Source organism: Schistocerca cancellata, chromosome 4, assembly GCF_023864275.1.
Source record: "Schistocerca cancellata isolate TAMUIC-IGC-003103 chromosome 4, iqSchCanc2.1, whole genome shotgun sequence".
Classification (NCBI taxonomy): domain Eukaryota; kingdom Metazoa; phylum Arthropoda; class Insecta; order Orthoptera; family Acrididae; genus Schistocerca; species Schistocerca cancellata.
In genome coordinates, this window is record NC_064629.1 from 362,752,833 (window position 1) to 362,774,288 (window position 21,456).

The 21,456-nt window shown below is 39.3% G+C and overlaps 1 protein-coding gene across 2 annotated transcripts in view; it reads right to left on the reverse strand.

Annotated features, from left to right (window-relative positions):
- The window catches only part of LOC126185143 (solute carrier family 41 member 1-like), a 560,408-nt gene that overhangs the window by 58,328 nt on the left and 480,624 nt on the right, over positions 1–21,456 (reverse strand). For both annotated transcript variants that reach the window (XM_049927985.1, XM_049927986.1), the window contains 4 exons: positions 17,079–17,258; positions 9,639–9,783; positions 9,123–9,269; positions 2,347–2,494 (listed from right to left, as the gene is read on the reverse strand). In XM_049927985.1, the coding sequence (XP_049783942.1) occupies positions 2,347–2,494; positions 9,123–9,269; positions 9,639–9,783; positions 17,079–17,258 (620 nt within the window). The remainder of the gene's footprint in view (positions 1–2,346; positions 2,495–9,122; positions 9,270–9,638; positions 9,784–17,078; positions 17,259–21,456) is intronic.

Genomic DNA, 21,456 nt, shown 5'->3' on the forward strand with positions numbered 1-21,456 from the left:
ATGTCTCACTCCCTTACCAACCACTGCTTCCCTTTCACGTGCCTCGACTCTTATAACTGCCATCTGGTTTCTGTAGCCTTTCGCTCCCTGTATTTTACCCCTGCCACCTTCACCTTCAGAATTTGAAAGAGAGTATTTTAGTCAACATTGTCAAAAGCTTTCTCCAAGTCTACAAATGCTAGAAATGTAGGTTTGCCTTTCCTTATTCTAGCTTCTAAGATAAGTCGTAGGGTCAGTATTGCCTCACGTGTTCCAATATTTCTACAAAATCCAAACTGATCATCCCCGAGGTCGGCTTCTACCAGTTTTTCCATTCGTCTGTAAAGAATTCGCGTTAGTATTTTGCAGCTGTGACTTATTAAACTGATTGTTCAGTAATTTTCACATCTGTCAACACCTGCTTTCTTTGGGACTGGAATTATTATATTCTTCTTGAAGTCTGAGGATATTTCGCCTGTCTCATACATCTTGCTCACCAGATGGTAGAGTTTTGTCAGGACTGGCTCTTCCAAGGCTGTCAGTAGTTCTAATGGGATGTTGTCTACTCACGGGGCCTCATTTCGACTTAGGTCTTTCAGTGCCCTGTCAAACTCTTCACGCAGTATCACATCTCCCATTTCATCTTCATCTACATCATCTTCCATTCCCATAATATTGTCCTCAAGTACATCACCCTTGTATAGACCCTCTATATACTGCTTCCACCTTCCTGCTTCCCCTTCCTTGCTTAGAAACAGGTTTCTATCTGAGCTCTTGATATTCATACAAGTGGTTCTCTTTTCTCAAAAGGTCTCTAATTTTCCTGAAGGCAGTATCTATCTTACCCCTAGTGAGATATGCCTTTACATCCTTACATGCGGAAGATATACAACAAAATTTGCTACGGGAGCTGCAAGTCGAGGACGTGAAGTCGCATGAAAACCCCTTTGGGAATGGACGCGAATACATTTCAATATGTGCTCAAGACAGTGGCTCCTCATATTATGAAGCTGAACACTCTCCTCATAAAGGCTACATCTGCAAAAGATAGACTTACTTTAATACTGTGATTTCTAGCTACTCTAGTTTACAGTACAGGTATAGCACTCTAATGCTGCACTGCACATTGACGAAAATAATACTAGAAATGTTTGAAGCTATTTATAACGCACTGAAGGAGGAGTATGTGAACGCAAATAAATTTAATACGTACTGCAGTCATGAAAAATTTTTATTTCCACAGAAGTTGTAGAATTTCTCCTTTATATTCTCAGGGGTATATCCTGGCTGTACTTCACAGCTAATAGCATCTGCAGTTTTTTTTATAGCTCACACTTTTTCTTCTGTTTTTGTTTTTGAGATGTCATAAGCTACACAGTGCTTCATCTACTTCAAATATTTCTATCAATTTTGTTATATATGCGACGCACCATGTAAATTTGGGAGCTGTGTTGATAAAAATTGTGTGTCAGACAGCTGCAGCAATGCTAGCACTCCAAGTGGTTGATTTCTCCATGCAGTAAACATAAGATGAAGGCTTCCTTTGATCAAATGTAAGGCGAGATGCTAGATTTGATCAAAGAAAATTTGACCAATGCCTAACTTTGACAAAGTTCCTTATTACACTATCAAATTTCATTATAGTCTAATATTGGCCTTACCGGCAACCCACTCTGAAACACTGCATCATAACTTGTGCACACTGTAGATATTTCGCCGGTACACAGAGCGGGGGAGGGGGGGGGGGGGGGGGGGAAGAAGCAGGAAAACCGGGTATCAGTGGGAAAAATGTTTAAGTGAATGATGTGTAAATGATGTTTTACTGTATTTATGTCTTGGCATATTTCAGTAACATTCCCTTCTTTCAACTGCTTGTTACTGAAATCGATATAGGTGACCTACCAATGAAAGGCTAAGGATTTTTTTAACCAATAATTCCCTTTCTTCAAATAAAAGCACATGAGAGCAACCCTCACAAATGTGAACATGACACTGACTATGGCATGTGTTCTGACAATTACAGACAAAAAGGTGATGATCCCAGTGTATAATTATTATTATTATTATTATTATTATTATTATTATTATTATTAGTAGCAGTAGTAGTAGTAGTAGTAGTAGCAGAAGAAGAAGAAGAAGAAGAAAACTGAAATGGCCGACAAACTCTGAAGATTTTATTTTCATGAGTATTTCTTCATGTTGCAGTCTAAATTTCTTTTGTGAATTCATTTTCCATTCTAACATTTACAAACTAGCCTGGAACAATTTCTGAATGAATAAATGAATGCAGCTCTTAAAAAACCGAAGAGCCATTTGTCACATTAAGCTCCAGTTAAGTTTCGATAAAATAGTAATATTGAATCTTACCTGCTAATAAGCATTGCCACCAACACTGGTGTCCATCCACAGTAAAGAACTTCTCGTGTGTGCTTATTCTGCTTTGAAATCCAAACCCACAAAGGAGTCACGAGAACAAAACCAGAAATGATAAGTGGGGCCAGCCAGTCTGTTTTTCCTGGAATGAATTACAATACTTTCAGAAACAGAAAACTGAATTTTGGAAATAAAATTTCATTCTAATTGAAAGTTGACAGTAGAGGTTTTTTATTTAATAAAATATTACAACTGTTTACATCTGTTCATACTCGAGATAACAATGGATTTTTGAGGCAATAAGCTGAACCTTTTGATAGTGCAACTGGGTGACAACAAGGCAAATAAATCCATAGTTGCTCCAAATTAAACAAAATTTATTAATTCTGTGTAGATAGAAGCAACAGTTGCTGTAACTACCAATTAGGTGTGTGCTCCGTTTCATAGTTTGCACATGAAGTTTGTGCTTGGTGCAGCCACTACAGGCCACTTGGCTGCAACCCTTGTTGGAACTAATAACTATATAGGCTGTTGGCCAATATATTACAATGAGCAATATATTACAATGGTCTTAAGGTTAGAACAAAAGTAAAATAATTTATGATTATAAAATGGCATGGACAAAAGCACAAATTGTCTTGTAATCAATACAGTTGAAAGATTACACTGGAATGAACACCTGTCTAACTACAGAAAAAAAATTAATCTTGTTTTGTTTGGCCTACATATTTTTAACCCACGCCATCTACAATATGGAATATGAATAAGCTGTTTCACATATAGAGCGAATCAGGAGGAAAAGTCCATGATTTGAGAGTTGATAGTATTGGTGATTCTGAACCTACAACTTCGTATGGACATATGCCCTATTCTGAAATGTTTCCAAGATAAGAACACATTTAATGTACATTGTTATTTATTTTCTCTATTATTCAGTACATTGATATTGTTTACAACGTGCCACAGTAGAGTAGAAGAATTTGTGATGAACAGTTTGATACAGGACACTTGTGGTCTATCTATAGTCTGATTTAAAGTAGTTGTCACTTGACATTTGCGCTGCAAAGTTGCGGCGTTGTCACGTCAAGCACTCGCTGGAGGCAGCCGCCTCAGCGCATCGCTACCCCCAGCGATAGAAAATCGTTTTAAAGCCTGTATCTTCTACAAAAAGTAAGTAAAAAATTTCAAACCCACATATGATGTATATCTCTAAAATGTCTCTCAATCTGTCAAATATCTATTCTTAATTTTAATTAGAACAAGAGTTACGTTAATTTGTTAGAAACCATTTAAATTCTTGATTTCGCAAACAGCTTCTAACTTATCACATCATTACGGAAAAACTATTGGTGCCACAGCAAAATATTTTTTTCCATTCATTAACAAAATAATGCACTCGGCAAAGAATCCTTAAAAGTTTTCGTAGTGCATCACGTTTCTTGTATATAAATTTCTGAAAACATTATTTTTAAGCAACCCTATCAGTACTGAACTCTAAACAAGTATGACGTTTAAAATCTCTATCTCCTATAAATATTATGTAAATATTTTGAAATTTACGTACAGTATCGGTCTCAGTGGTATCTATAAGCAAATCAAATATCTTTTCTTAATTTTAATTAGGGCCGTTGTTACATTAACTATTGAAGTGTGAGAAATTTTCGCGCCCGGAAAAGTTTTCTTCTTTAGACTGCAAATCTCGAAAACTATTACACATATTGGATAACATCTTGGTGTATATACAAAATGAAATAGAATTAAAATTCAGTCTAACTTACCATAAGGCGATGACGAGAGCTGGCCAAACAGTATTTCTTAGTCTCACAACAAGAATAAGAATTAATCGAAATAAATTCACACACACACTATTTAATGGCAGTAAGTACACTACACACTAATCAGACAATGCAAAAACACCGCTTAATTCAGAGTCAGACTCAGTGGAACTATCAGTCTCGCTGCTCGTATTGACAGATATAATCAAGTCTTCGACACTTTGTTGTATGATACCTTCATTGTTCCATGCGTCCTGTATCACTCCTTTCACGTGATGTACTGCCTTCTGCCAGTCTTCCGATGTCACAATTTCAACTGCCTCTTTCAAAAGGCGTTCCACTTTGGTTAATGTACATTTCTTATTTTCAGCAGCAATATGCCACTTAACCTGAGCCCAAATCAGCTCTATTGCGCTGAAATGGCAATGGTAAGCAGGCAATCTGAGCACTTTATGCCCATATTTTTTTGCTACTTCATCCACAATGTAAATCTGGTTCTTTGGCTTGGGTTGCGATACAAGTTCTAATAATTCCGCCCTTGTAAAATTACTGTCGAACTGCACCTTATGTTTCTGTAACCAGCTAACAATGTTGTTTTCCTTGTTGCCTTTGTGGGTGCTTTGTCTTGTATTACTGTATGATAAGGAGCGTTATCAATAACAATGACAGAGTTTTTTGTTAAGTTCTGGAGCACACAGTCTTCAAACCATTTCACAAAAGTATTGTGGTTCATCTCTTCATGGTAGTCGGACGTCTTATTTGAACTGAATAGCAGCAGACAATTTGGAATGAAACCTTTTGAATTTCCGGCATGTGCTACAATTATCCTATTTTCTCTGCCGATCGGAGCTGCCATACTTCCGCTGATGGTACTGTCTGTCCAGCCTTTTTTTAAACTGTGTCCTGCATTCACCCACGTTTCATCAAGCCAAACGATATCATCAAAATTTGTCCCCACTAATTCTCTAAGAAAGCGGCATCGCCAGGCTGCAATATCTTGGCGTTCCATTAGTAACTTTCTGCCAGAGATGGATTTATAGCGGAATCCTAACATTTTCACCACTCTTAACAAAGACGATTTACTACCCTGAAACAGGTCAGCCGCTGTGAGGGTAGCATGTAGTTTTTTTGAGTGTTGGATACTCCTTCCTCGAATAAAATGTGTATATTTGATGATGAATGCCATCTTCCTGAAAAGAGTCAAGTTTTGTGACCCTCTTCTCCAGTCGCCTCTTTTTCCCAGGTGTCTCCAATTTAGATGAGTCACTTGAGCCTTCTTTCGTGAATTTCTCCTTGCAGATTCTTATTACTGATCGTTCACTATCTTGCAGAGCAGCTGCAGTTCACTCCACCACCTTATCCAAAGGAACGAGAGGCCCTCCTGCATCCCTCTCTCTCTCTCTCTCTCAAAATACTCCCTTAAGGAACACACGTATTCACGCACCTGACTGCGTATAACGGCGCCATGTCTGCCACTTTTTGTAGGTTTCCGAGGAGTGTGCAGCCTCGGCCTCCCTCTTTTGTGACTGCTTTCATCAGACATCGTAAACACGCGAAGCTACAAGTCACTCAAATCTCTCACCCGCATGTCTACAACGGCTTGCTGAGGACTGGCTGGCACAATGCCTTAGTCAGCTCGGCAGAGCTAAGTGGCAACGCAGTGGCAGCCGACAGCGCCAGCTGCCATTGGTTTATTGGTGGCGAGAGCCCTGCAGCACGTTGCCTGTCAAGTGACAACTACTTTAAATCAGACTATAGTGAGGAAACTACCTCAAATTGGCCTACAAAAACTACCTAAGCTACAGCAAATGCATGTCATTTGAGATTTTCAATATTATCTAACTCTCTTCACACAAACTATTAGCGCTAAAGAAAAAATGAATAGGGGCTTTGTTGTAGGAAATGTAATGTAGTTGAATTTTATGCTGTGACAGGTTTTTGCTAGTGGCTCCAGTTTTCGAGTTATTCAAGAAAACCACAGAAACTGACATTAAATGTGGTCTAGCTCTGAAAGCATTTGGAATAGGGCATATGTCCATATGAAGTTATTTATTCAGATTCACCAGTACTATCATCCCTCGTGGCATGGATCTTTTCTCCTGGCTCACCTCACATTCCTATTCAGTAGCAAACTATGGAATACATGACCAGGAAAGCTGAAAGTCTAAATATTCCAGATATATTCTCGCTCTAAAACAAGGCATACTAAATTTTAACAAAAGCTCATACACACAGCAATCAGGGTAATCAGAAAGACAAAAATTCTCTTTCTACGAATTATTTTTAAGTTGGCATGTGTTGTACATGCAAAGCCACATATAGGCACCTTCAGAACAGTTCAGCCTGATATGACCATGCAAGAGCAAACAGCAGCACTCGTCAAAAGAATAAACTGAACTAGAGCACCAACAAAACTCAACACTGGAGGATAAGAAGGTATAACTTCCACCACTGATACAAGTCCTTAGCAAGTAAATCATTTTCTCTCTGAATTTTAGAAACTTTGCCTTGTGAATAAATTTTTCAGTCTGGATATATCATTAGTTGTAATAAGCGCTGACGGGTAATGTGACACACTAAATAGGAGTACAAGTGAATGCTGATGCCACCTGTTATCAGTCAGGCATGATGGTTAAGTTTGTCTGGCTAACAGCCTCTAGGAGGCACAGCTCATCTATGTTTTAATTCTGTAAGCATGAGTGATTTCATAGTTTGTTATTGTATGTTGATCATGGTGAGTGTACTGGGGTGAGGTGGAGGTGCAGTGTGGGGTGAGGGATGGAGAGAAGTGGGAGGCAGGGAGGTGGTTGGGGGAAAGCGTCTAGCAGCTCGTGGGAGTTGGGAGCTGTCCGTGGGCTAGCTAGGGGTTTAGGTAGAGGGGACACATGGCAGACAGCCGAGCACTCGATTTCATTTCACAAGCTAGGGTGCAAGATGGCAGTGCACATCAAGCTGACAAGTACTGGGTGAGGGTAATGAGAAAGAGGTGGTGTGTGTGTGTGTGTGTGTGTGTGTGTGTGTGTGTGTGTGTGTGTGTGTGTGTGCGCGCGCGCGCGCTTGAGAGAGCTAGCAAAGTAAAGCTCTGTACCTTCCGTGTGTGTATTTGGCAACGAAGCAGTGCTTCCGTCTTTAGGTGAGTCGTCTCCTTTATTCCTAAATAATTTGGTATTCTCAACCAGAACTTTCCGTACATTAACAATTAGATATCTTACAGGCTACCACTAAACATTCAATGGAGGTGGATATAAAAATCTGTGTGTTTACAGGAGTGGGTATGGCTTAAACTGTGATGTGGAGATCTATGGCTATGGTGTGCGCTGAGATTCTATGTTCATTTAAGTAATTTTGTTTTTCTCTCTCTCTCAAAAAAGTGTGGTATGACTTAATAAATGTCTTAGTTGTGCATGAGACTTGACAGTTATTTAACTGAAACGTACAAATATTTCCTATGTTCCTTTGAATGAAATCTGTGTTTATGTAGAACTTCTGAAGGAGAGAAGACAAGTACTGTGTTCACACAAGTATGGTAGAAGGCAGGAGCTGTGTCAAACTAGTAATACTTTGCTTTTATGTCACTATAGGTCAAAAGATGTAAGTGCTGAGACAGTAAATTTCGTTTTTAAACAACAGTTTATTTTACAACAAAGTATCTTCAAGTATTTTGGGAAAAAAGCCCTTTACATTGTTATGAAATCAACAATATTATAAACATTTACAATGAATTCAGTTTTAGCAGTTTCTATAGCTGTATCAGATGGTTGATCATCAAATTAGGTTAGCCCTAAAAAGGCTAATACTACGAACACTTGATTCACAGAGCATTTTCCTTTTTCATGATGTCTGCTGCTGTTGATTGAAACTTTGTATAATTCTACTCCAACAGCTAGAAACTGTGGATTAAGAAGTTAAGTATATGAAAATTGGGTAAGAGTGTAATTTGGGGTCTCTCTTTTGTGTTACATTGTGTAAAGACAAGTATATTTGAGAGTAGTGTAATCTTTTAGTGGAAAAATATAAAAAGGTCATAGTTTTAAAAATAAGATCACAAGTAACTAATTCATAGAAGGTTAGATGCTAGTTACCATTGTTACACCTCTGCACAGACTGATTTCTTGCTTACTTATTTCCATAAACAATCACTATTTTATTAACCTATTCAGTCTTCTTTACAAATTTTGGTCCTTTTACAACTGCAGTCTTTACCTTTAAGTGCCCAAGAGAGGCCAATATACAGTACTTTATAGACAGTAAACTGAAGTTCATTGTCATTAAGAGAGTACGACTGAGTGGTGCTATCACAGTTCCGTGTTTCATGCCTAAATCATACACGGGCTTTTACTGTTCATCTAAACTTATAGTGACAGGAATTTAGTTCAAATAAAAGTATTCCATATTTACATACACACAGGCAAGATAGCACTACAAGTTGCAGACTACAGATGACACTAGTGGTAAAGACTCACTACCTACTGTAATTTTTATGCTGTGTGTGAGGAAATTTAACAGAGTGCAGTGTCCCTATTTTAGATGTGAGCTTCAGGAGTACACCACCACCACCACCACCACCACCACCACCACCACCACCACCAATTTAAATATTTTCATTTCCTGTCAACATGGTTTAAGTCAATATACATTCACTTGGAAATAACCTGAAGATATTTAGCACAATTAGTATTTACTACATGTGGTGGAAGTTCTCAGGGGAGTGACAAGTATTTGAGAAAGAACAAGAATTAAAACTTTCCATGTTTCTATGGCTTGGGGCCCAATAATATGTCAACAATTATAGAATCATGCTCAGTTCATACCTGCCCTGAAGTACACAAGTACATCAGTAATTGCGTTTTCCACAGTTTGTCACATTTCACAAGTAACTGTTCCATATATCTTTTTTGTTCAATTTTTTGCATTTTCAATCACTAATTTTCCTAGTTTTATAGTTTTAATAGATTGGAACCATATTTAAAAACTGCACAAAGAAAATATTAGTACCTATAGCATCATAGAGGACAGTTGATATCCATGAGAGAAGAGCGAGTGATGTAACGTCACCAAGACTTGCTGCAATTGGAGTAGCTACATTATCGGGATTGATGCTACAATGCCGTGAGAAAACTATCACTGCAGCAGTTGTAAGACCTAAAAAAGAACAAATAGCTTATTAGTGCAAATTGAGCACAAAGAAATTTAACATAATTATCAATGCAAAACAGTACTTATGTATCAGAATGATGAAAGTAAAAGATGTGCATCATGTCAAAGATTCCCCAATTTTTATCCACGTAAATAGTATTGCTCCACCAAGTACAGATTTTGGTTTGATTAGAGGTTTTCACGTTCAATTAAAAAGAAAAAGAAAAGTTACTTCAACAATAATTAATGAAATCCACAAACAAACAACAAATATTAATATTTACATACCTGTCACTAGCAAAGTTACTGACGCCATATAATAATGTTAATTACAACTAAATACAGACAAGAAAATAACTAGAGAGTTAGTTTTACCTAGAACAAAGCTGGCAAGTGAAGCGGTCACTAAACTGCTGGCACACATAAGAAGTGCATGGTCAAGCCGCACACTCCTGCTCTTGAAACCTCCCATCACTATTGCCACAACTGAAGCAAGGAATCCAACCACATTTGCCTGACACTGTGCAAAAGAAGATACACAAAAAAATCAGACTATCGCCACAATAAAAGATGCCAACATTGAAAAAAAAATGAAAACATGCCTTGGATAATTTACAAACTGTTAGTAACTTTACAATTACTAAAGCCATAACTTCCTGATAATCTACATAGTCACATTTACTTGAGAAACGAACACACCAACTGTAAAATAATATTGATACTCAGATATTTAGGCAACAGTTACATGTCCCAATATACAAACTATCACAAGTAATACTTCACTATGAGTACAAGCAATGAAAATTCTGAGTAGAAAACAAATGAAGGTACGAATGAAGATAATGACTTCCACTACATAAAGTAACAAGTTTGCTTCCACATTTGCATTTTTTGAAGTACACAGACCACAGTCTAAGCAGCCAGAGACACTGTATGTGTGTGTGTGTGTGTGTGTGTGTGTGTGTAGCTATTTCTGATGAAGGTCTTGTTGGTCAAGAGCACACTTTCTGACAGTCTCTCTGTTGTGCCTATCTGCAACTCAGCATCTCCGTCATAGGTGAGTAGCAACTATCCTTTTCATAATATTGTCTCATTTTATCTTGGATTTTCTATTAACTTTTTAAAAAAGTTTGCATATCCTGGTGAACTGATCATTGACTGTGATTATTTCACCATTCACAAAACCCTTTAGTAGTAGATTATGGTGACAATGTTCAGGAGCATCACATTTGTGTGCATTTAAGTGAACACTTTTTAGCGGAGTTCAATAAGTAACGCAACACTATTTTTTCTGAAAGCAGGTTTGTTTTATTCAGGATTCCAATACACCATATTATTCCCCACTCTTTTAGTTACAAAACTATGTTTTCCAACAAAATTCCTTTTCAATGTGATGACCTTATGCCACCTTATTGGGAGGGGCTGTATGCTCACATGGTACCACTCTCCTGATCGACATTGGAGCCAATGTCTTGTTGCAACAATAACCTCTCCATCACCCACATAATGCTTTCCATGGAGTGCATCCTTCATTGGACCAAACAGATGGAAGTCAGAAGGTACAAGATTCATGCTGTAGGGTGGATGAGGAAGAACAGTCCAACGAAGGTTTGTGAGTTCCTCTCAGGTGTGCAGACTTTTGTGAGGCCTTGCATTGTTGTGGAGAAGTTCATTTGCACAATACACTTCAGAGTTGCTTGTTGCACCATAAGGGAGGACATCAAACAGCATAACCCTTTTAGTGTCCCGGAAGACTGGTTCCACGACTAATGGCTGATGGTGCAGCTTTGAACTTTTTCTTCAGAGGAGAGAGGTGTGGTACCACTCAACTGACTGCTGTTTTGTTTCAGATTCAATGTGATGAACCCATATTCCACTGCCTGTGATGATTTTCGACATAAAATTGTCACATCAGCCTCATAATGCGAAAGCAATTCTGCACATATGGTCCTTTGTTGCTCTTTATGGTGTACAGCGAGGCGGTGAAGAATCCAGTGGGCACACACCTCTGAGTATCACAACTGGTTGACAAGTGTGTCAGCACTACCAACAAAGACATCCATTCTAGCAGCAGGGTGTCTTGATTGTGTTCCGTCAATCACCTCAAATGTGAATGTCCGCATGTTCCAACAATGCAGGGGTCACAGCTGTGTCGGCCTTGTTGCAATAACAGATGTCTCTCCCGACTCACCATGCTGTTGTTCACTGCCATGTCTCCACAGACATTCTGCAAGTGCCTATGAATATCTGTTCTGGTTTTCTGCCAAAAGAATCTCAATGACAGCTCTGTGCTTGGAACACACCTATGTTACAAATGATATTTTGAATGCTACTTATAGCGCCGCCACCTATTGGAATTTCACGAAACAAAAAGGGCTGAAGCGGGAATATTCCATGAAGTCCCACAACAAATTCCACAGTTTTTCAACCGAAATTGGCTGAGGAAAGAAAAAAGTGTTGCGATCCTTACTGAATATCCCTTGTAACTTCATACGTTTGTTTTTTCTAAAAATTGTTGATCTGCCTGCCAGTCCAATGAAATCAACTGATGGAAGATATGATACTTCACTTTTACTCCTGGGCATGCTTCCTTCTAACAGTCTGGCACCAAGTTTAACAAATCCTGAGATTTTCATTTTGGAAAACTTGTTTACTTGTTCTGTAATGTCATAACCATATCTGTCAGTTAGGATGACTAGTTTTCTACAAGGTTCATACATCTTGCAGCTCCCAAATCCAGAAGCACTATTTTGCTGACCCGTAGAAGGAACAAATACTGTTTGTGCCTCTATGCTATTTTTACACATTACACTGTTTTTATTGTCACTGGCCACCACAAATATATTTCCTAATGATAATGGTTTCATTGTTGTCTATTTCACTTTAGTAGCTTATTTTACAACTTCCAACCATTCTTCACTGACAACACTCACTTCCACAGTTTTCCCCCTTTCACAGGGGGTCTCCTGTTGAATTATTTGCCTTTAAGAGCATATTAATAAGAATTAATTGTCTTTCAAGCATATTAATAACTGTGCCTCGAGACAATTTCTGATCTAAGTTTATACTAACTACACACGGCAATGTGTATATTACATATATCTTGATCGTCTTCAAGATAGTTGCACAAAGTTGAGTTTTCTTTTACCATTTCTTGCCAATTTAGACAGTCCCCTTTTAATGAGATATGCTTTGTAAGGCAAATCAAGATGTTAGTTTTATTAATACTGAGTATTTGACTACAATCTTGTGAGCCAAGAGTATGAATAATCATTGCTAGCCGTTGTGGCCGAGTGGTTCTAGGCACTTCAGTCCGACTGCTACGGTCGTAGGTTCAAATTCTGCCTTGGGCGTGGATGTGTGTGATGTCCTTCGGTTAGTTAGGATTAAGCAGTTCTAAGTTCTAGGGGACTGATGACCTCAGATGTCAAGTCCCATAGTGCTCAGAGCCATTTGAACCATTTGAATAATCATCATTTACGAAATTTATGCTTACTTTGGAACATTTCTCAATGAACCAATAGTAACAGCTGCTACACTGAACATCCTTTATCACTTCCTTTTATTAAACACAATGAGTTTCCTTAACACTGCAAGTAGTGGCTGAGAAGAAATTACATTGATTGTCACAAAAGCTTCAGTGCTCAAGCTTACTCTCTCACTATAGGCTGTGTGTAGTACATTAGAATGAAAATTGTCACTAAAACGTATCACACACACATTATGTCTACAATGAAGATGTGAGGGGGTTAAGATATTAGTCTTTGTATCCAAGAGAAGTTATGTTCAAACCTGTAATAGTCATTTCTAACAGTTTTCTTTGATCTTAATCATCTGTTGTGAACATCGGGTTAGTTCCATTTACAAAGTCATATATATTTAACCAATTCCTCTGTCTTCCAGCAACTTACCTTGTCCCACTAAAGAAGTCCTTTGCCTCTAATGACCGAGCTGCCATCAAGGCACTGAACTAAAAACTTCTTCCCTACAACGGAGGTTAAATAAAACAGACCCAAACAATGCCATGAATAACACATGTATACTCACTTTTGAAATCTCAGTCACTAGCTGATACTATTAATCTAACTGCACAGCTGGATATGGAGATTAAAATGGGGCATTCATTACAAACAAGAAGTTAATATGCACTTTCTGTGTTAGTGCACTGTTGACAGAAAGATAATTAATACGTGAAAAGTGAACTGAAGTTTCTTGTTACAGTAGTAGCTCAAGCATGATACTTTCAATACATCCCCTGGCAATAGCATCCTCTTGGAAACCACCTTAAAGTCACCAGCTTAGTGGTACCTGAAGTTCAGTGGGAAATTATTTTATAAATATCCACTTAGAATCCTCATTCTTGACACTGTGATAAGTATGAGCATTTATATAAGACTGCAGGCCTCCTTGAATGTCTTTTATAGCTCTGTCAGGTGATGCCTGATATAAAATACTAAAAAATCAAGAGTGACTCACTGTGACATTCAGAACTGTTCCATAAGTTTTTTTTATATTCAAGAATACCAGAAAACACACTAGTCATGTAATTTAATTTATTTTACAAATGTGCATATGATCAGGTGTCAACGTCACAAACCTCTGACAATGCAGATATCCTGGTAGGATAAGGAATGTTATACATTTTAATTACAGTATACCTGAAGCTGACACTGTCCCTCAATAATTTTCAGAAATACTGCAGTGCAGTGTCTGAGACACTGTAGTAATCAACAGCTGCATTTGATTAAGAATGAACTCACAAATAGCAATTATGTTTCTGCATCAGCTGTAGAATAATTCAGAACTAATCAAAATTTATGCTGGAGCAGGACTCGCACCCAAATTTCCTGTTTGGCACGTGTGGTCACTGTAACAACTTCAACTATCTGAGCATGCTCCTAGGAGTGGCCCAAATCTTCATTTGTCCTGGCGTTTACTCTCTAATAGTCTACAGGTGATGTAGAAGCAAAACAGCAATTTGTGAGTTCATTCTTAACTTAATTTGGCTGTTGGTCATCAACGCAAAATGGTGAGAGAAAACTGTCTCCTCATGTGGGTGAATCCTGGTAATGCAGCGTGAGCATAAGTACACAGCAGGAGAAATGGAGATTTGTGCCACTCCTGGAAGTGTGCTCAGATAGCAGAAGTAATTAAAGTGACAGCTAGCAACAAATGGGAAATACGGGTTCGAGTTCCAGTCCGGCACAAATTTTCATTTGTACAGAAATATTCTACAGCTGATGCAGAACCATGGTTGCAATTTGTGAGTAAATTATCAATTTCCAGAAGCCTCTATTTTTCCATAAATCCTATGTGAGCAACACAAACTCACAATAATTCATTACTTTTATATTCAAGGTGATAATGAGAACAGAAACGATTATATTCTTCTCTGCTAGTGATCTGAATTTCAACCACTGCAGACCTACACATTTTGCCTTAAACTCAGAGCACATACGAAGACATGCACTAGTGACAGTGTGACATGACAGTGGTGTAATCTACAGTGTCACAGATGGAGATCTGGAGATTCAACTCAACTGAGAGCAATACAGCAGTCTCTTCTCCAAATGAATGTACCCTTCAGTATTCTACTTGCATTGCTATTCTGTCTGGCAGATATATGTAACCTAGGAAATGAAGAGTAATATCCAATTGTTATTGAGCAGTATTTAAATAAAACAGGAAAATAATGATACCAATGAACAGAAAGTAACTAGTGTATAAAGGATCACATGTCAATGCGATAATAACTAAATAAATACATAAATAAAAAATATGATGGGGCACATTCTACTATTAGCATGTAAGTGGTTGGAAGGGAGATGGGGAGCAGATTCTCCATCAGATATGGCTATTCACCTCAGCCTTACTACCCCGTTAAGCTTATGACGAGAAGTACAATATCAATGTGTGTATTTAATGTTATTTGCTTCACAAATTCTCCAGATCAGGTTCAGTAAATTGTGCATTTGTATCTTATGCCTATGTGAAAGGAGTAGTTTAACCCTTTCACTGTTGTGGATGAGTTAACTTGTCGTGATCCGTCACTCCCCAGGTGCTGAAGATGTGTTTAAATGCAGTCTCTGGGTTTTCCTTAAGCACTATGATGCATTTTTGAGCCCAATTCTGCTAACCCTCTCACTGTTGCGGACAAGTTACTGCCATATGTCGGCCAATAATTATTATACAATTTACGTGAATCTTTGTATGCTACCATTCAAAGAAAAAACCTCATTTTGATATCTTCAATTGTTTATTAAATACGATGATAGTTACGACGACACAATTTCTGATGTGCAGGGATGGAACTGGGCATGCCGAGAGCGAACATCTGCCAGATATAAAAACCAATATCTCAAGAATGAAGTAAGATACTATTCTGCTCTCAATTATTTTAAATAAAATTTCAGTATCTTATTTACATTTCATACACAGCAATGTATAAGCTAAAATCAACTATATGCAAAGTCTACTCAATTCATTTTAAAATTTGTAAACTCAGTTTTATGCAATGGTTTACTTAATTTGATGCAGCACAGTAACTATGACAAATAATGAAAAGAAATTCAGTCCTTCATCAAGCAAAGATGTCAGACAGTAAGATGAGAAGAAAATCGAATTTTTTCACCAAATATTTTTCTTAAAATTGGATGATGAGTACTTCCTAGATAGTGGCAGGAACACCATCTCTCGGGTGGCAGCATTAGGCAAGCAGTACAGCAAAAACAAAGCCATGCTCAACATGGAATGCAAAGAGCATGTCTGTAGCAATCAGAGGGTTAAGTTCATATCAAGACAATCACTACTTGATGAGTCTTACAAGAATAAGGGAAGCAATCAGCTATGGTCTCATTTAAAGGTGTATCTTTGCATAGTTCTGGAGGGGCTTGAGGAAACTACAAGAAACCTAAACCAGCACAGCTAAACTAAAATTACAATTATTATCCTTTGGACACCTCCATAATTTCACTCTGATTCACCTCAGTCTACCTCGGCTAGTTACATTCCAGTGAATTGTGGCAGTCATTTCAGTGTGTGGTTTATGCTCCTTTTGTTTCTAATGATACGAAGGCCTTTCGAGGAAAAAGAAAGCTTAGAAAGTTGTTTATTCCATGAGGTGCTCAACAATCTTCAGAGTTGTTGCTAAACAAAAAATTTAGAAATAAAGGTAACAGCTCATCAGCACACGATGACATGGAGTAGTGGATTGGAATGGTGTGACAGAACAGAGATAGGGGAGACTGTAGGGTAGAGGGTGTCTGTGTAGGATGAGTGAATTAAGGGTCTTGGAGCACACTGAAAGCATGTGTGGAGCAGGGGGCAAGTGAAGGTTGTGGCCAGGATGATGATGGGAATGAAGGATGTGGTCCTGTTATTATAGAAAGCTGTTTCGAAACACAATCATATCTCAAACTTATGTTTGATTGCAGTAAAGGAAACCAACTATCTCACGTACTTCATCAAAATACATTGTTCCAAACACTGCCATTTAGAGCACTGGGCATGATGAAGGGAGATTAGGATTTGGCAAACATGTCATTATAGACTGAGCGTAAGCTCAGATAGGAAAAAGATGAAGCAAGAAACTGATAATGTCATTTAACAAAGAAAGCATCCAGTCTTTACCTTAATCGATTTAGGGAAACTATGTAAAACCAAAAGCTGGATGGATGACCAATGTGCCACCTCACTTAGGTCTTCAACAGCAAAAATTTAATTTTGCAGACAGAAGCTGATACATTGAGATTCTGTTCCAAATGTTCCTGAGCAGTCATGCTTGTTAGGTATTATCCATACTGGTGTTTCACAAACCTGTATCAATGTAAGATTTCCAACAATCATGCTCCACTGTTGCTTAGGTGTGTCCATGTGACCTAGATTAGCTTGTGTTGATAAGCGAGACGCAAGGGTCATCTCCAGATTTCCTTTGAGACCCAACAGTGCAGGTACTAGTATAACAACTTCTGTCACTGCTTCAAATACTGTCCAGTGCTGAAAGAATAAAAAAGTAGTTTATAATTCCTAACCTATATTTATAATTTCAGAAATTAGACTATAGACTGAATTCTAGATGTGAACTACCAACTGCAAAGGTATCATTTTGTTATTTGACGTCGAACAAAAGTCAACTATTCATTAATATCATGTTTGAAGTACCTAATTTTGCATTTCATCTAAACCACAAAGCATTTCCATTGTATTATTCCTAAACATCACCATTAGTTTCATTCATCTTCACATTACAAAATGTCAATGTTACATGTCTTACATGTCAGTGCCTTATTTATTTATAATTTTTTTTTATAAAATTCAAGGCCTTTTAGTAGCCAAAAAACACTTAAGTATCCCATTTGCTTTCAGAGAGAGAGCCACAAATCCCAGTTCGATATAATCTGTATGACAGTAAAGAAAATAATAATAATGCCAGACCAAACTCTAGCTTTTCAGTAGATTAAAGCAATAAAATATTGACTTCTATGAGAAGTGTGAACCAACTCAGTTATTCAATTGGTGAATTAATTCATACTGTATTATGAGCCACTTTCCCTTGGACTGTTTAATATTCAATATATTTTTTTCTGGTCTTGTCAGGAAGACAATTCTCTACAACAGTTCCACAATAACAAATCATCTGGGGGCATGCTGTAAGCAGCTGGCAGAGGTGCTTTTGTGGGATGTTAGCTTCAATAGTTCATATCGGAGGGGTGTTACCAGACAGAGAAACAGTTGGCATCCAGCACTGAAGTGGCAAGTTGCACCGTAACTCTTACACTTGTATTTACAACCTCAGCTGGCCAACACAAGCCACTGCATCCAAATATTTTTGGTCACACAAGCTGACCATAGCAGCAGAGGTTTTATCCTAATTAAGACAGTTATCGTAAGGGCCCACAGAAAATCTAGTGCACACATCTTCCACATGTGTTGTTTCAGTGATCTGGTCATAATCAAATGTAGCAAGATCTTGTGTCTGGACAGTCTTGTGTCACTATACTATAGATGGTGAGTACAAAGTATCATCACAATACAATACCATTCATTATTATTATTATTATTATTATTATTATTATTATTATTATTATTATTATTATTATTATTTTAGCGTGCTCAATGACACAGTTATAAGCATCATCGCTGAATATGAATGTGTACATTAAGTTACATGAACAAAACAGGTCTTCACAAATAACTTCTGTAAGTATGTTCTACACATGCATTATCAACTTCTTTGAAAATGCTTGAGAGTGCCAGTGATTAGAACAAGGAAGGTCACCCTCTGGACCAGAGAAAGATAACCCTTCCAGCTCCCACCACCTTCTGTTCTTGTGCTGTCAAAAGCTGTCATGAAACCACCAATAGAGCATGATGCTATAAAAATAATCCTGTTATCAAATACCCATGTAGGGAAGTTTTATTTTGTTATTTATGGTTTGCAAAAAATTGGCAGAACATTGGAAAATGAGCAAAAGAAAGTAAAAAAGTTTTTTACTTCATCCTCCTGTGTCAATATTCACGTCTCCACATACTATTATGTTAGTTTTGGGGGCTGAAACACTTTCCAGGACTTCTGTTATTTTGTGGAAGAAAGTATCCACATTATCACTAGGTGTGCGGTACACATACAGAATAATTAACTTCTTATGGATGTTTAGCTTTGTTAGTTCAATGGCTGCCAATTCAAAATGTTTACCTACACTTACCGTGATCAGTCGTCTTATAGGTTTAAAATGTGCACCACCCCTGATATAAACAAATGATTCCCCACCATTTACGGTAGTTTTACAGTTTTTTTGTTTGGGGTTTAAGGGCGCTCAACTACTGAGGTCATTAGCGCCCAGTCACAATTGTTAGAGCACATACAATCTAGTAAAACTCAAGGGGGGGGGGGGGGGGGGAGGACACCAGAAAGTTCTTACAAAGATGCAGATAAAATAAGTGAAAGAGTTAGATGTCCTTGGACAATCCAGTCAAAGCAATGAAACGAAGAACACGAGCAGCTGCTCGAGTGTCATCCGCTAAAATATCCTGTAAAGTAGATGGCAGAGACAGGACAACACGAGATTGACTAAAACGGGGACATGACAATAAAACATGGCGCACTGTTAATGCATGACCACAAGGGCACTGCGGGGCTGGGTCACCGGAGAGCAGGTAGCGGTGGCTAAACCGGCAATGCCCAATCCGCAACCTGGTCAGAAGGACCTCTTCTTGCCGAGATGGTCGGGAGGAGGTTGTCCAAGCAGTTGGGAACGGTTTTACTGCCCGGAGCTTGTTTCTTTGAAGTGAGGACCAAGTATCCCACCACAAGGACACAAGCCTCTTACAAACAACCCCACTAACGTCAGATGACGGGACACAATGGGAGGCTGGCAGAGGCAGGAGGACTGCAGCCTTGGCTGCAGCATCAGCAGCCTCATTCCCAGGCACTCCTACATGGCCAGGAACCCACAGAAAGCTGACAAGAGAGCCATTGTCAGCACCTGAATGGAGGGACTGCTGGATCCGTTGCACCAAGGGACGGACCGGATGGCCAGGAACCCACAGAAAGCTGACAGGAGAGCCATTGTCAGCACCTGAATGGAGGGACTGCTGGATCCGTTGCACCAAGGGATGGACCGGATACGGAGCTCCAAGGCTCTGAAGAGCACTGAGTGAATCCGAGCAGAGTACATATGATGAATGGCGGTGGCGGCGGGCATACTGAACGGCCTGATGGAGAGCAAAAAGCCCGGCCGTAAAGCTGGAACACTGGACGAGGAGCCGGTATTTAAAGGTGACGTCTCCGACGCCAAAGGCACAGCCGAAACCATCGTCAGTTTTGGAGCCATCAGTGTAAATAAAGGTGTGACTGGCAAGTCGCGCACGAAGATCGACAAACCGTGAGCAATACACTGCAGCCGGAGTACCCTCCTTCAGGAGCGAGCTGAGGTCGAGATAAATATGAACCGGAGCCTGAAGCCAAGGTGGTGTCGGGCTCTCACCCTCTCTGAAGGTGGAGTAAAACGTCCGCCCCGATACCACCCACTCCGACCAGGGGCTCTCCCCACGGGCGCCACCCAGCCTCAGCAAGGGCCACCTGGCAGGATGACCGTTGCCGGGAGTCCCGATGCCCCAAGGAGACGGGCATCTACTCCTTGGCCGACGTGGGGAGGGTGCAGCTCAGGTATCGGCAGTACGATCTCTGTGTTGTCAGGGGGCTACATGACGACCCCACCACAACGGGCTGGCTACCGTGCTGGATTTCGGGTGCCATGGAAAGTCCATCATGATCGTAGGTGCAGATGGGGACGCACTATGGGCGTAACTTGTGCAACCCATCAGGCGTTGAGGCCCAATTTGAGGAATAGTGGGTGTGGTTACAACGCCGTTACAATGCTGAGTGCCAAGGTCTTAGTGCACTGAGGACCAGTGATACACCACGTAAGGCGTCCTTCCCCAAAAGGCTTGTACTTCTGTAGAATTTTGAAAAAAGGAGGTCAAACTCCAAGGGGGACCATCACATGGAATGCCGAAACGGTTGAAACTCCTTTTAGTCACCTCTTACGACAGGCAGGAATACCTCGGGCCTATTCTTACCCCGGACCCGCAGGGGGGGGGGGGGGGGGGGTTAGTTTTACAGTAGCAACTTGCACAGTCATATGCCAGTATCATTATATGCTGTATTTCTTTGTCTCTACAGCAGTGTTCTGGAATGCATACCACCACACTGTTCAAAGACTGTAATTCAACTACCAGCTGGTGCACTTTATTTCTAATAGACTGTACATTTTGATGATAATAATAGATAATTCTGAGAAAATTTCTGTGGTGTTTGTCATTTCTTTTTCTCTCTGATGACTGATGGGCATGCAGCCTGGTGTGGAACATTTTATCTTCTATGTATAAGGTGAAGATATCACTAAAGTGATTGATACACTTTTGACATAGGGTAGTTTGTTGCCATGATTTATCTTTAAGAAAATGAAAAGCCTAGTCATCCTGCCTCTGACAAAAGGTATTTGATCATGTGTGGCCCCGCAACCATTTGATATATTCTAAATCCACCATCCTACCTTTCCCGGTCCTATTGCAGTGCAGACCATGTCATACTGTACCCCCATCTCTCTACTGTTCCCACTGAAGTGTGTGCCTGGTCAGCAGTCATCAGCACTACCTACAGCTCTGCACTGACTCACCATACAGCACAGGG